Source organism: Silurus meridionalis, chromosome 22 (assembly GCF_014805685.1).
Source record: "Silurus meridionalis isolate SWU-2019-XX chromosome 22, ASM1480568v1, whole genome shotgun sequence".
Lineage (NCBI taxonomy): Eukaryota > Metazoa > Chordata > Actinopteri > Siluriformes > Siluridae > Silurus > Silurus meridionalis.
In genome coordinates this window covers 11,263,613-11,279,575 of record NC_060905.1, presented here as the reverse complement: position 1 = coordinate 11,279,575, position 15,963 = coordinate 11,263,613, and the positions used below count along the sequence as shown (strand labels likewise).

The 15,963-nt window shown below is 38.1% G+C and overlaps 1 protein-coding gene across 2 annotated transcripts; it reads left to right on the top strand.

Moving 5' to 3' along the window:
• Positions 1–2,490: 2,490 nt before the first annotated feature.
• On the top strand, positions 2,491–14,306 carry LOC124376147 (programmed cell death 6 interacting protein). 2 transcript variants are annotated; one of them, XM_046835086.1, is made up of 18 exons: positions 2,491–2,806; positions 5,739–5,787; positions 5,900–5,969; positions 6,091–6,218; positions 6,341–6,494; positions 7,181–7,281; positions 7,689–7,805; positions 7,944–8,166; positions 8,628–8,751; positions 9,134–9,311; positions 9,440–9,551; positions 9,690–9,859; positions 9,983–10,231; positions 10,434–10,568; positions 10,926–11,020; positions 11,238–11,358; positions 11,449–11,657; positions 13,378–14,306. In XM_046835086.1, exons 1-18 carry the CDS (start codon positions 2,601–2,603, stop codon positions 13,547–13,549), a joined length of 2,613 nt encoding a protein of 870 aa, XP_046691042.1. In that variant the 5' UTR covers positions 2,491–2,600; the 3' UTR covers positions 13,550–14,306. The 2 variants fall into 2 exon arrangements, with proteins under 2 accessions (XP_046691042.1, XP_046691041.1); XM_046835085.1 differs by having other exon boundaries at positions 7,674–7,805.
• The last annotated feature ends 1,657 nt before the right edge of the window (positions 14,307–15,963 follow it).

The window sequence follows — 15,963 nt, the reverse complement described above, 5'->3', positions numbered from 1 at the left end:
CTTTAGAGCCAGTGATGATGCTCATTGAGCAGCACATACAGTAGTGTGAAAGTGTTTGCCTGGGTGTGGCTAGAGAAATTGAACTCAGGTGTGATAAACCACAGTTTTAACAGAAGGCAAACACATTTTCATATAGGACCATATAGTTTTGGATTTTGTTTTCCCTTAATAATAAAAACCTTCATTTAAAAACTGCATGTTGTGTTTGCATGTTTTCTTTTACTAATAATTAATTTAGTTTGATGATCTGAAACTTAAAAGTGTGACAAACATGCAAAGAAATAAGAAATTCGGGAAGGGGGCAAACACTTTTTCACAATGTGCTTTTTTAATATATATATATATATATATATATATATATATATATATATATATATATATATATATATATAAATAAAAGAATAGAATATATCCATAGATGGAAAATTGAGAGCTCTCAATGGTCTCTCTGTAGAATGTGGTCTGGATGGGGGAAGTTAGATGGGCTTTTCTTAGCCTTCTCAGGAAGTAGAGACACTGCTGGGTTTTCTTGGTGTTAGTGACCAGGTAAAGTTCTCTGCCAGATGAACACAAAGTAATTTGGTGCTCTTGACGATCTCCACGAAGGATCCATTGATGGTCAGTGGAGAATGGCCACTGTGCTCTCCTAAAGTCAACAACCATCTCTTTATTTTTTTTGCCAACATTCTCTATGTAAGCTGACCACCACCATGTTCTTATTGTCAAGGTGGTGGAGGGCAAGATGGAGGGTTGTGGCAATGGCATCGTCTGTGGAATGATTTGGACGATATGCAAACTGCATGGGGTCCAGTGAGTGGAAGCTGAGTCTTGATGTGCCTCATGACAAGCCTTTTGAAGCACTTCATTACATGGGTGTGAGTGTGATGGGACAATAGTCATTAAGGCAGGAGTCTGTAGACAGTTTTGACACGGGGACGATGGTCGTTGTCTTGAGGCACGAAGGAACAACAACGTTGCTCGGAGAGATGTTGATGTCAGTGAAGACGACATCTAGCTGTTCTGCACATTCCCTGAACACTCTGCCAGGAATGTCATCTGGTCCAGCAGACTTCCATGGATTAACCCTGCATAGAGAGGCCAGAACTTTTAAAGTGGGTGGGCCTTCATAAAACAGGATGGGAAAACGAAAAGTACTGTATAAAACCTGCAAACCAAATTTTGGAAAATAAATAAATGTATAAAACCAACGCAGCACAACGTTTTAAAACAACACGTAAGAACCTATAAACAACTATGAGAAACACAATAAAACAGTTCTTGTTTTCCAGTAAGTATAATGACACTATTAGCATTAGATTTTTTTTAGGACTATAAACAATGAGAAATTAAACTTAGGTTTACATGTCCTCCTACAATATTAGTCTGAGACGAGGGGGCTTCTGGTCATAATCAAGTGTCTGTCAGTTCACGTTCAAAAGAGAGCAGAGACAAATTGCTTAGGAGAACAGTAAGCATTAAGACATGTTTTATTTGGTTTTTTTTGTGGAGACCAGTCTTTCAACACTGAATAATGATAAGTGCTCGTATCATTGTTGTCTTTTGGAAAGATGTCCTCAGGACTAGGACTAGAAGGGGTGGGAGGTCCTGTCCAGCATCTGCCTTCTTTTTGATTTGTTGCATGAACTCTGTGAACTCAGCATCACCAATTTCTGTGATAGTGTTTACTTGTAACTGTTGGTGACTCTCTGTCTCCAAAAGTATCTGAACCGGGTAAACAGGAAACTGCAGCTCTTATGAAGCCATAGGTGTCGTCACAGGTGTCGTCATAGGAGGCGCTCCTTTATTTGTCAATCCAAAACCTCATGCCTCAGATCTTCTTAATGTTATATGCTTCCACTTTTCCCAGGGGAGCTTGTAAATACGGAGGCAGAGAATTGAGTAGGAAGTTCCTTTCTTTGGAGGCAGCCATTTCCATTTTGTGTACGTCATGTTTTTTTCCATTCAGGTCATGAGTTAATTTAAGCACTTTCTTGCTGCCGTAAAGCTGGTGTATATCCCATTTAGGCTTTTAAATGATTGACTAATTGATATTTGCGTCGCCATTTTCAAATTAATTATTATATTTTTTTTCATTTTCAAATTAATCTCAAACACGCGATTACTATTATTACGTAGTAAAGCACAGAGGGCGGGAGTATCTGAAACTGACGAATCAAATTTAACTTATTTGGTTGGTAATAATAATAATAATAATAATAATAAAAATAATAATAACCCTAAAAACCAGTTGGGTTTCAAACCCCTAATTTTTGAACCACTAAAAAATCATATAATATGCATACTAGTAATATGATATGCACGTTATTGTGTATGAGGTTGGACATGCTCAAGGCATCGCGAATGTCAAACATGCGCAGGGGTTTGCGCACCCAAGGACAACCGTTACAACTAGTTTTCCTCTGCTGCGCAAGCCGCTGCGCAAGTCCCTGCGCAGGTTTGACGTTCGCAAAGATGAATAAGCAAAATATCTTGACAGCTCAGGCAGATTGAGGAAGTAAAGGCGCCGTTGTGTTTTTTGTGTCCGCTGTGAGTTTTTCCCCCTCTGTTTCTCTATAAAGCTACAGTTCCTGCGGGCCGAAATGGCGACGTTTATTTCTGTCCCGTTGAAGAAGTCTTCAGAAGTCGACTTGGTGAAACCGCTGTCGAAATTCATCACGACCGCGTACCCGGCGGGTGAGGAGCAGACGGAGTATCTGCGCGCCGTGGACGAGTTGAATAAGCTGCGCAGAAGTGCCGTGGGGAGGCCGCTGGATAAGCACGAGAGCTCGCTGGAGATCCTTCTGCGGTGAGTGCCGCTGTAGCTGGCGAGCTAACTGCACCGCTGGCTTACACGTTTATCTTTTGACATGCTTTATTACTTCTAGCTAAAGTAATGTGATACAGATAAACGGTGCTTTGGGGGTTATTAGGCTGCTACTGAGTTTGTTAACCTGTAAAAACTTCAGGCTACGTTTTTGCAAAAATACATATTTATTACAAAGATAAGATCACGATAAGTGATATATTACTGTCAGTGTTAGATTTTGTCCTGGCTGCCTGGTGATCTAACTAAACTAGCCACGAACTAGCCAGTGTGTTAGCCAGCTAGCATAACCCGCCGTTCACTTCTGTTTGTTGTACTGAACTACGGAAATGTTTATAAGTCGGTTAAGGTTTTATTCGAACACCTTATTATTCTTTAAACAAAACATCTAATGCTTAAATATGGATTTAAAAATCTCGTATAATGTTAAAGTAAGGAAATTGTTATGTTATTAATGTGTGAAGTAAAACGCCACACCTAAACCTCGAGCACCGCAGCCAGGTACTTAGCGAGTTAGCATGAGGAGAGCCGTGTGTGTGAAAGCAACACACTATATGTGTATATCTTTTATTTATATTCAAATGTATCTATATACATTTAATTATAAATAAAGAGATACACATAGTATTGAGAATAATTCATTAGGAGTTTACCGCATTATTGATTAGTTTTTGATAGTCACATAGACACACTGGTTTCATATTAATATTGACTTTACTTTGGGTTGTCTAACATTTCATACATTCATTCATGAAAGCTGGAAGCACTGAAAACAAAATTATTACTTTATTATATCATGTCTAAAAGAGCACTGCTGTTAGGTTGAAGATCTACTAAAATAACTTGTGTGAAGGTCCTGCTTTTCCATGACACATTCTTTCTATAGATGTGAACCCATTAGAAGATAAGATAGTCTGATTAAACAGCATCTGATTAAAAAAGCCACCGTTTCTTTAGGCGTCAGAACTTCTATAAATATAACTCCTGCTCAGCTGTGACGCCTTCTTCTCAACCCCTTTGTTTAAAGAGGAAGTCCTCTGGATCAATGCGGATCATACCTGTTAAATGTGTCCATCTTTTCCCCACAGAAGGTTTATCCATCATTTCAATTGTATTTTATACTTTTATTTTATTTTAAAATGTGATGCAATTGTCAGTTTGCTCATTTATGACCATTCATGAATCTGCATTGTTTTCCATTTCTGTTAAAGGAATGTAATAGCTGGTAGCTTAAATTTAAAATTACTTATGTTTATTAAAAGAATTATGTCCTGCAATAAAAAAGAAGAACCATGTATAGGGATTTAAGCCAAATAAATTTAAATTTCTTCATGATTGGAAAAAACAAAAAGAGGAAATAAGGTCCTAATTTGTTAAACAAAAACATCAGTGCTGCTCGGTGAGTTGTCTTTTTCTGTTTGGTGCTTATGGTTTTAGAGTATTTATATGTGACAGAAATCGTGAAATGACAAGGAAGCTATTCAAACCTCAGTTGAAAAGGATTGTCTGGTGCAGGTATAATAAAAAAAAAAAGTGTAGCATTACTCCAGAGATACACTAGGTGCAGTAATGGGGCTGCCAATGCCTGTGTTGTGAAAACACTGACAGGGAAAACGAAACGCTGCAGTGACTCATCACTAATGTGTGTTGATTCCCAACTTGTCTCACTGCCTTTCTCTTCCTCCCTGCTGCTGAATAATAAATAATTTATGCTGTCAAATACTCGAGAACATTTCCAACTCTTTTCCCTCATGTGGAGAGCGATTGAGCCTTGTCTTGCTGTATAATGGACGCATTATAACACAGAGGGTGTGTTGTGTTTATTTTCAGAGGGCTTTTTTTGGTCATGCTTTCAGTGGAAATCCCAATCAAGGAGCTATGTAATGATTCAGTAAGAGCAGCTTAAAATAGAACGTATACAGGAACGTTCTGATCTGTCAACAAGCTTGGCAACATGCCATGTCAAATGAATCAGTGTAGATCACAGTTTTTGTGCTAGCGTTTTGTTTAAATTACGTCATAAGGTTTCGAAAGACACGCAGTCACATGAGCTTGAGTGTCAGCCTTTTGTGTCTGTTCATTTCAGCTCAAGTTGCGAGAGTCATGAGTGTTTCTGGTTTTCTCACTGGTCATTGATGATAAATATGCAGTGTGTTGTGCTGATATATTTCTGTTTTGTAATAGGTTCATGTAGAAACATTCTTTATAAAGTGAATAAGAAAATGATGGAAAAGTTCATGCTGTAAAACTTGCTTAAACACAAGCCATTAGGAGCAAGTCGATTAGCTTTTAGATTACATATAGACAAATTAAATTACAGTAAAACATATAGGCATGAATTTTTTCCAGAATAACTTTTTTTGTTGGAAATAATTATGTACAAATCTTTTTGGACACATAATCCTAAAACTCGGCTCACAGGACAATAAGTATTACATTTTTCTATTTAATGGGCAAAAATTAAGAGACAATTTAGAAGACATTATTGTATTAAAGTGACATAACGTCTAGATGAATTCACTAAGGTACCATAGGGGCTGCGGGGGGCATCCAAAATTCGTGGATTTTCGGAACTCCCAGGGGGTCTTAGAACGTAACCCCCGTGAGGTCCGGGGGACCGCTGTACTGCTTTGCCTGTGATAAACATAATATTTATATAATAAATACAAGTGTGGGAAAATATCAAAGTGTGAAACCTGACCTAAAAAGAAGAAAACCACAACAAATAAAACCAGATCTGATGAAAGTCTAGGATCTGCCATATACAATCGTCAGCATCAGATCTGAATCTATATTTTAAATGTATTGTTATGATGGCTATAATTCTTTTTAATTTTTTTTTATTTAAGAATTGTTTTTATTTGTATTTATTTCATACTTTTTATGTTGTACCATTTCTTTCCCTTCTCTGTAGGTACTATGATCAGCTATGTTCAGTCGAGCCTAAGTTTCCTTTCTCAGAGGTAACTTTTATACATTCATACATACATGGCTGCATGAATGTACGCATGATAAAATGAATTACATGCACATGCGCTTGCCCCGAATATATACCGAGTGTAATTTGTCTTACAGCTTTGTCTAACATTCACATGGAAAGATGCTTTTGATAAAGGATCCCTATTTGGAGGCTCTGTTAAACTTGGTAAGTTTCACTGTCTCATACAGCTGCAAATGCAATAATGTAAAGTAAAATATTGACCACAGTGACATAAATAGTGGTTTAATAAAGAACTAGTTTTACCAGTACAGTTTGTGTTTTTCAGCTTTGGCAAGTGTGGGCTATGAGAAAACCTGTGTATTGTTCAACATTGGGGCACTCTCTAGTCAGATCGCCTCTGAACAGAACCTGGACAATGATGAAGGGCTTAAGACAGCTGCTAAATACTACCAGGTGAGTGTTTAAGTTTTCACCCTAAATCAGCAGATTAGGCATTATCCGTATCTATTAACCATATCCATGAATCCATTTATTTCTTGAGTATGCATCTGTAACCCTGTCACCTCTGTTTTCAGCTGGCGTGTGGTGCATTTGCACACATAAAGGACACAGTGCTGTCTGCTCTTAATAGAGAGCCTACAATGGATATTTCTCCAGAGACGGTGGGAACGCTCAGTCAGATCATGCTCAGCCAAGCACAGGAGGTCTTTGTCATCAAAGCCACTGCTGGTGTGTACCTGGGCTGTAACTTCTCTGTGTGGCAAATACATTCTCATTATCAATTGTACACACAGATATTTAAGATGGTTTAAATGTAAAAAATAAATAAACATGTTTTTAAGCTGTAAGCTTGTCCCATAATAGCTACAACATTGTTTAACATAATCATAAACACATTTCCAGCATTTGTATGTATGTAATTAAATAATATTCTCGTTCAAGGTGCATGCTTATGAAAGAAAATAAATAAATAAATGCATTACCCATATTGGCTACCCCAGAACATAGTAAAGAAGAAATGTATTGTTTGGCTGAAAATCCCATAATAACCAGCTGCACAATATTTTATTTGCGCCACAAATAATCTTTTTTCTACGATAGCCAATGTGGCATCCAAAGTGATAATAATAGTATAAGCATTTTGTTACCTAGTGGAGATAAAATGTGTCTATATACTGATAAAAAAATAATACAAACTCGGAAATATGCAGCATTTATTAAAAGCAAAAGAAAGTTAATTAGGAGATGGAATATTTATATCTATATATACTCTATATTTTGCTGTATTATTGTATCTTTCACTCTTATTAACCTCTATAAAACGCACTTATAAGAGAAATGAATTCACTTCACACTCCTCTGTAGGTTTAGTAGTTGGCTTCTATTATTTATTCGCCTTTATTTTTTCTCAACAGACAAGATGAAAGATGGCATCATTGCTAAGTTAGCCAATCAGGCTGCAGATTTCTATGGTGATGCTTTCAAGCAGTGCCAGTACAAAGAGAACCTGCCCAAGGTATGCACGAAGCAGAGTTTTCTGCTATTAGAGATGTATCCACTAGGGGTTATGTGAACACAGTGTATGTCATTAAGACTAACACACACTGGATGCAACTAATATAGTTTTATGTCTTTATTGGCCATTAGTCTTTACCTTAGGCACACACAGACACACAAACCCTTTAAGAATTTCAGTTTCTGCCTTTGTCTTTTCCACTGATCTGTGAGTGTGAACGCTGCATGAGAGTTGTGTGATGGTTTGGTTGATGTTTGCTGAAGGTTGCGTGCTGATTTGCTGTTCTGTTCTCTCTTTCTGCACCCTGTGCTGTGTGTTTGTGCTCGTTTGTGGATGCTCGTGGTGTTTGTTTGTGGTTGCTGTGGTGTTTGTGGTTGCCTCTCCCTGGTCAGTATTTTTATTTCCAGGAAGTGCTTCCAGTTTTGGCTGCCAAGCACTGCATGATGCAAGCCACTGCAGAGCTCCATCAGTCAGCACTAGTCAAACAGAAGAAGCAATTCGGAGAGGAGATCGCACGTCTTCAGGTGAGTGCTGTGGTGGAAATAGAAGTATTTAACATTGTTTGCTCAATGGGCTACCTTTTCAGTTTATAGGGTCTGTCTTGAATTTTTTTATTTGGCTCATTGTTGTTGTTGTTGTTTTTTGTTGTTGTTGTTGTGCAGCATGCCACAGAGCTGGTTAAGACCGTAGCATCACGCTACGATGAGTATGTGAACATTAAGGATCTCTCTGATAAAATCAGCCGTGCTCTCACAGCTGCTAAGAAAGACAATGACTTCATCTACCATGATCGTGTACCAGAGGCAAAAGACCTGGAGCACATTGGAAAGGCATCACTTGTCAAGGCAACCACCATTCAATTACCACTCAGCCAGAAGTTTGCAGGTGAGTCAAAGACTGACAGATTATGTTAATAACCTTACATTACACTATAAAGAACACCCCTAATGTAATCTAGATTATATATAAAATGCAGGAAAGCATCAGTCTATTGTCAAAAACTTTCTGGAACCAGTTCTTATGCATAGGTTGATTAGTGGTTGTTTAGTTCCCATTCAAAAGGGCACAAACAAGGCTGTTCCATATTTAACTTTTTTTTTTAATTTTTTTATAACTCCTGTATGTGTGATGACTTATAGATTATAAAAGATAAGTGCATTGTATACATTTTAGCACCATTTTTCATCAAAACAGAAAGCCAATATACATCTTTAAGTGGTAATGGTAAACTTTACTGTGCTTTTACAAGAAATAAACTAAATGCAGGCTAATAATTTATAAATGAATATTCATTGCATTTTGCTGGAGGTAAATAAAATTGTTCCTATCTGATTATATTGTTTTAGATATTTTTGAGAAGATGGTGCCTATGTTAGTGCAGCAGTCTGTAAGCATAGCTAATTCCAGAAGAGCCGATATGGTCAACAGATTTGTGGGGAGTCTGAGGGAGGCGACTAACCTCTGTAATGGGTGAGTTTTTAAAACTTGGTTTTGAAATGTTTTGTTTTCGTTCTTTTGTAATTTATAGTGTACAGTGAACAGCTAAACAACCTGGTCCTTTTCTCACTGAATCAAGTTGTGTAGATGTTGTGCTTTATTTAAAAATATTTTCTTTTTCAGATTGCAAGAATTTTTTTTTTTTTTTTTTTATTATTTATTAACCATATTCCACTCTCTCTATGCTATACTGAGAGTATGCATTGTGGTATATCAAGTTAGCCAGTTAAGCTTACATATATTGAAAATTAACATTGATAAATATAAAAATGCTATTGATTATGAAAATTAGGAAAATAGGTTCTATTAAAAATGGTTAGTTGATTAACTGTTTGAATATTGTTTGTTTTTGCAGGGTGTTGGCTTCTCTAAACCTGCCTGCAGCAATAGAGGATCTTTCTGGAGATTCAGTCCCACAGTCCATCCTGGAAAAGAGTCGTGCCGTGATCCAAATGGGAGGCCTGAACAGCATTGAGCAGCTGATCAAAGATCTACCAGAACTGCTACAGAGAAACCGAGAAATACTGGATGAGGTGGATTTCTCTTGTACTCCCTTTCTTTTCCTCCTTTTACATTTTCATATCATTTTTATGAGGTGTGTGTGGCATGTCAATAGTTCATTTCATTATAGTTTATTGTTTTTCTCCTTTTGGTGTTATAGTCTCTTAAGATTTTGAATGATGAGGAGGCAACTGACAATGAGCTCAGAGCCAAGTTTAATCAGCGGTGGAACAGAACTGCATCTGGAGACCTGTACAAACCCCTCAGAGCAGGTAAACACAGACAAACAGGAGAATTTGAGGATTTGGTCTACCTTTCTTTGCACACAAATACACATTGAATATTTAGCATACATACTCCATATAAAAATTAATTAATTTGTATAATTGCTTGTGTGTTTCTTATTGCAGAAGGTGGAAATTTTGGAAACATTTTGGACAAGGCTGTGCAAGCTGATCAGGTGGTAAAGGAGCGTTATAACACTCACTGTGAGATGATTGCTCTTCTCTGCAAACCTGAGAGCGAGTTGTGCGCTGCCATTCCTTCAGCCAACCCTGCTAAGACTCTTCAGGGCAGTGAGGTAAAAGTTGTTCTTTTGGCTGGCACTAATAAAATATGACTTAACAAACAGCATTAGTTGTGGCTTGTTGAATATATTGATACATAGGAACCAATTCTATTATTGTAATTTTACACTATTTAGGTGGTGAATGTATTGAAGGCTCAGTTAGCCCAGCTTGATGAGATCAAGCAGGATCGTGAAGTTCTGGAAGGGGAAATTAAGGCAGTTACCTTTGACATGACAACAAAGTTCCTCACTGCCCTGGCACAAGATGGAGCCATTAATGAGGAAGCTCTCACCACTAGAGAACTGGACACTCGTTATGGCACATACACACAGCGTGTTCAGCAGAACCTCCGCTCCCAGGAGGACATACTTGCGCAAGTACAGGTATATATTTTAGCAGGAGCCTTGGCCCAGCAACCCTATAGCCCCAAGACTATGTTTATGCACTCTGCAGGCTATTATAGCACACATCTGTATTCTTTGTAAACTGACTATTCCTTTGTTCACTAGAAATGCACTAATTGAGTAGTTGAAACTGAGCTATGTGGATTGATTTGATATGCTAATATCTGCTTGTCTATCACAGACATCTCATCAAGAGTTTTCAGCACTCAAGCAGTCGAACACTGAGGCTAACCACAGGGAGGAGGTATTGAAGAAACTGGCCTCAGCTCATGATAGCTACATTGAAATCAGCTCCAATATCAAAGAAGGCACTAAGGTAACACCCAAACAGAGGGTTTCTCTTATGACCGTCACACATTGCTCCGATTTCTTAAATGCCTAAATTAATTCAGGGTAAAGCTAATGAACAGATATTCAGTTGTCCACTAGGAGAGGGGAAAAATGTCATGTGGGGTGATTAAATATACTTTCTATTCAACCATTTATCTTCCTATGGTAGTAGCAGACACAATTACCTTTGACAAAAATATTAAACCCCTGATTACAGCATTCGAATACTGGCACCTAACCAGATATTTAAATACTGATTTGCGTCCCTAGTTTTTGCATTTAAGTAATAACTGAAATTTAACAAATCCTTTCCTCTTGTTTTTTCTTTGTCTACTCCAAACAGTTCTACAACGATTTAACTGAGATCCTGCTGAAGTTCCAGAATAAGTGCAGTGACATCGTTTTTGCTCGAAAGACTGAAAGGGATGAGTTGCTCAAGTAAGTTTCTTTCTGTGTGTGGTGTCCAAGATAACCAGAGGTGCAGAAATTAGGATAGATTGTAATTCTCTCTACTGTACTTAAACTGTAATAAAATTTAAATAAACAAATGCACACGTAAATAAAAATAAAATAAATAAATTATTTTCTGTAAAAGGCTTTTGAAGGTGGTTAAATTAAGTGTAGAATTTCTCACACACTGATGTTTTATTGACAGGGAGTTGCAGCAGAGCATTGCTCGTGAGCCAAGTGCTCCTTCCTTTAATGTTCCAGCTTACCAGTCCAATAACCCGCCCCCAGCTGCAGGAGGCCCCACCCCTGCTCCCCGGACCGTATTTGTGAGCATCCAGTCAGAACTGCCATCCAATAAGAAAACCAAATAAATACTTTTCTCTGGTTATGATTTAAATGGTTATTCTGTCATTTAGTCATTGCAGCCACAGGCTAAATCCCAGCCTCCAGCAAGACCACCACCACCCAGCTTCAGTACACAAGCTGCCACTAGCAGCACCACCAGCTCAGTGCCTGACAGTCAAGCCCTGAGTTCTGTCAGCTCTAATCCCCCACCTGTGGCACCACCCAATGCACCCTCACAGGCTCAAGGACCACCCTACCCCACTTATCAGGGCTATCCCGGGTATATAAGCTTTTTTCATAACTATATACATTTTCCGCTTTATAAATGACATCTAGAAGGCTGCTTCTACAAACTCGATTCCAAAAAAGTTGGGACACTGTACAAATTGTGAATCAAAACAGAATGCAATGATGTGGAAGTTTCAAATTGCAATATTTTATTCAGAATAAAACATAGATGACATATCAAATGTTTAAAATGAGAAAATGTATAATTTTAAGGAAAAAATAAGTTGATTTTTAAATTTCATGACATCAACACATCTCAAAAAAGTTGGGACAAGGCCATGTTTACCACTGTGTGGCATCCCCTCTTCTTTTTATAACAATCTGCAAACATCTGGGGACTGAGGAGACAAGTTGCTCAAGTTTAGGAATAGGGATGATGACCCATTCTTGTCTAATACAGACTCCTAGTTCCTTAACTGTCTTAGGTCTTCTTTGTCACATCTTCCTCTTTATGATGCACCAAATGTTTTCTATGAGTGAAAGATCTGGACTGCAGGCTGGCCATTTCAGTACCCGGATCCTTCTTCTACACAGCCATGATGTTGTAATTGATGCAGTATGTGGTCTGGCATTGTCATGTTGGAAAATACAAGGTCTTCACTGAAAGAGACGACGTCTGGATGGGAGCATATGTTGTTCTAGAACTTGGATATACCTTTCTGCATTGATGGTGCCTTTCCATATGCGTAAGCTGCCCATGCCACACGCACTCATGCAACCCCATACCATCAGAGATGCAGGCTTCTAAACTGAGCGCTGATAACAACTTGGATTGTCCCTCTTTAGTCTGGATGACATGGCGTCCCAGTTTTCCAAAAAGAACTTAAAATTTTGATTCGTCTGACCACAGAACAGTTTTCCACTTTGCCACAGTCCAGTTTTAGAGAAAACGCCTGCGCTTTTGGATCATGTTCAGATATGGCTTCTTTTTTGACCTAAAGAGTTTTAGCCGGCGACGGCAAATGGCACGGTGGATTGTGTTCACTGACAATGTTTTCTGGAAGTATTCCTGAGCCCATGTTGTGTTTTCCATTACAGTAGCATTCCTGTATGTGATGCAGTGCCGTCTAAGGGCCCGAAGATTACGGGCATCCAGTATGGTTTTCCGACCTTGACCCTTACGCCCAGAGATTGTTCCAGATTCTCTGAATCTTTGGATGATATTATGCACTGTAGATGATGATAACCTCAAACTCTTTTATACCCAATTATGTTGCCAATTGACCTGATAAGTTGCTAATTGGTCCTCCAGCTGTTCCTTATATGTACATTTAACTTTTTCGGCCTCTTATTGCTACCTGTCCCAACCTTTTTGGAATGTATAGCTCTTATGAAATCCAAAATGAGCCAATATTTGGCATGACATTTCAAAATGTCTTACTTTCAACATTTGATATTTTATCTATATTTTATTGTGAATAAAATATAAGTTTGAGATTGGTAAATTATTGCATTCCTTTTTTATTCATAATTGGTACAGTGTCCAACTTTTTTGGAATCGGGTTTGTAAATATATATTTTTGTTTTTGAAGCAGTATTTATAAACATTGCAGTCATTTTCACTTATCTTTTGTTGTTATAATATCTGAAAGCGTATCATGTTTTTGCCGTTAACCAAACGAACAAAAAGTTGAGCAAAATGTTATATTTTATAATTCCTAATGAGACTTTGATAATCTTATAAATTACACAATCTTTTTTTTCTTTCTCAGGTTTTATCAAATGCCAATGGGGTATAATCCCTATGGATATGGATATAACATGCAGTACATGCCCTATCAGGCTCAAGGGCAGGCTGGTTACCCTGGAGGTGCTCCTGTTCAGCAGCCTTACCCTTATCCTCAACAACCATCCCAGCAACAGCCCTACTATCCCCAGCAATAAGCAACATTTTCTCTAAGCCCACGTTGCCAGCTACAGTCATGCTGCCCCTGATATATTAGCACTCCTTTCTCTTATACTTAATCTCTAACACACCCCTCCTCCTCCATGCCTTTAACACCTGACTGTCTGTGGGCAGAGAATAAAACACTAGAAGGACCAATGGGATTTTCCCTGAAAAGCCACACCCACTTTCTTGAATGGTTCAGAGAGATGCTGTGCTCTGTTTCTGAGCTTCCTGATTCTCCCACTCATACCCAGAGTCAAGCTGCTGGCTGCCTGCCTGCCGCTGTGTATACCTTATTTTTGTAACAAATCTTGAATAGAAATACTCTAACAAAGGTAATGAAGATCATTTTAATACCCTGAGGATGAAGATAATCATTAGGGGAAAAGTAATATGACTGTAATCGTACCTTTCTCACTTTAGCCTACAATCAGCACTTTGGGAATGGAACAGTTAAATTTAACAGTGAAAAATGCTTGACATGTACCTGTCATTCACAGAAACCTTTTGTTTCTCTCTTATTATATAATTAAAGCCTGTCTAATGCTAAACTGCGGGTTGTTTTCTCTCTGTAGAAGTTTGATTTTGGTTGCACAATATTCGTCCCTGTTTTTGTTTTTTTCTATATTAAAGTTGTATGTATTGGATTTCTGCAGTGCTGGATAAGGCTGCTTTTCAGGGAGTGGGTATAAAATACATGTACATGTATTTTTTTTTTCTTCCACTGCATTAAATTACGGATTAATGAAGAGATTATGTTGCTGAAGCAAACCTTTTTTCCTTAATTTATCCCTGTTGACCGCAACTAGACTGTATAGAGTATGGTACGTTATTCTGTATTCGGATGTTATTATATCAGTCTATGGCTGGAGTTTAGTATGGGTTGAGGTTGGGTATTTAATATGGAAGTCCTGTTTAAAGGTGGGGCACTAAAAAGAAAAAAAAATAGCTGATATGAAAAGATACAACAAATGTTTTAAGTGCAAAATAACTATTCACTTTATTTCCTTTACCTAAATACAACCTTTACAGTATACCTCAATAAATCAACATGAAACACCATGCTAAACTTCTAAAACTGCTAAATCCCCACTATGTACAGGAAGTTAGGTAATTGAGTTGACTCAGATAAGTCAGTCATTTTAATGGTTTGTTGCACATAAATTGTAATTATAAGTCCTACCTAATAAGTTGTTCCACCATCTGATCCAGCCACGTCTTGTAAAATTACAAATGTAAAAGAGAATGTAAACTGATTTCTAAAATAAACTAGCAGTTGCACTGCAAGAAAGTGGTCCTCTTGCTTATAAACTCACTGCTACTAAACAATTTATCCTCGTCAGGATAAAACATATATGGAATGGTCATGAGTGATTTGGAACATATCCTAGGAGCATGGCATGAAGTAGAAATACACCTTTGATGGCACACCAGTCTATCATAGGATCTTGTGCACATACACATTCATATTTAGGTGCAATTAAATTTACCAAGTCCACTTAATGACATTTTTGTGGTGAATTGGAGGAAACCAGAAAACCCTGAGGAACCATAGTTACCTACTTGGAACTGAACACCGGTCCCTGGGGCTGTGAGACAAGACATATATATATAATTTGTCATTACTTGCATTTCGCATTATTTAGAGGATATAATGACTGTTCTAAATTTGCCCTAGTTCAAGAAGAAACAGAAGGTTTAGTAGCTTCTCTGCATGTCTGTTGTGTGCCCGTCATGTTAGTTAACAACACGCCACGTTATTTCCTGGTGACAAGGCTACAGTCCGAGCCCTCTGTCAGTTACCAAATGTGGAATAAAAGCGCAGGTGTTTAAATGAACTGTCTTTCTCCGCCTCGCCCTGTGCTTACTGTAACTATCTGAAAAGGGAATACTCTATAGATCTGCTGAGAGATTTACTGATGGATGCGGTGTGTGTGTATGCATACGTGTATGTTTAAGAGTAGGAGGGTAGGAGAGGCAGGTGCTAGCTACATTGTTGATAATGGGCCAGTTCTGTATGTCTTTAACCAGTGTGACCTCTTAACCTTTTAGAAACCATGATATCTCGTAGATGACGCACAAATACACTATACAGGAAAGTGTCACCACAGAAGCGCTAACTCTCCAGCTTGTGTGTGTGTGTGTGTGTGTGTGTGTGTGTGTGTGTGTGTGTGTGGTTAAATAACAAAAATCCTGGCTCAAGGTCTCAAATGAGGCATGTAGTTTAAAACTCTTGACAGACAAGCCAGGGTGTGTGTGTGTGTGAGAGAGAGTGATGCATGTGCGCATATATTAGGCATGTGCTAGTCTGGACATTTTATTCCTAGGAGGATGCAAGCTCAGGGGTCATTTACAGTAAATGCAGCCAACAGTCTCTGGCCATGTGTCAGCAGTTCAACATTTAAACAGG

What these genes read in the sequence shown, in the direction of transcription:
- LOC124376147 (XM_046835085.1), top strand. Translation starts at nt 2,601, where the DNA reads ATGGCGACGTTTATTTCTGTCCCGTTGAAGAAGTCTTCAGAAGTCGAC. An exon ending in TCGCTGGAGATCCTTCTGCG is followed by an intron (nt 2,807 to 5,738) that starts GTGAGTGCCGCT and finishes CCTTCTCTGTAG; the next exon opens with GTACTATGATCAGCTATGTT. An exon ending in CTAAGTTTCCTTTCTCAGAG is followed by an intron (nt 5,788 to 5,899) that starts GTAACTTTTATA and finishes TTTGTCTTACAG; the next exon opens with CTTTGTCTAACATTCACATG.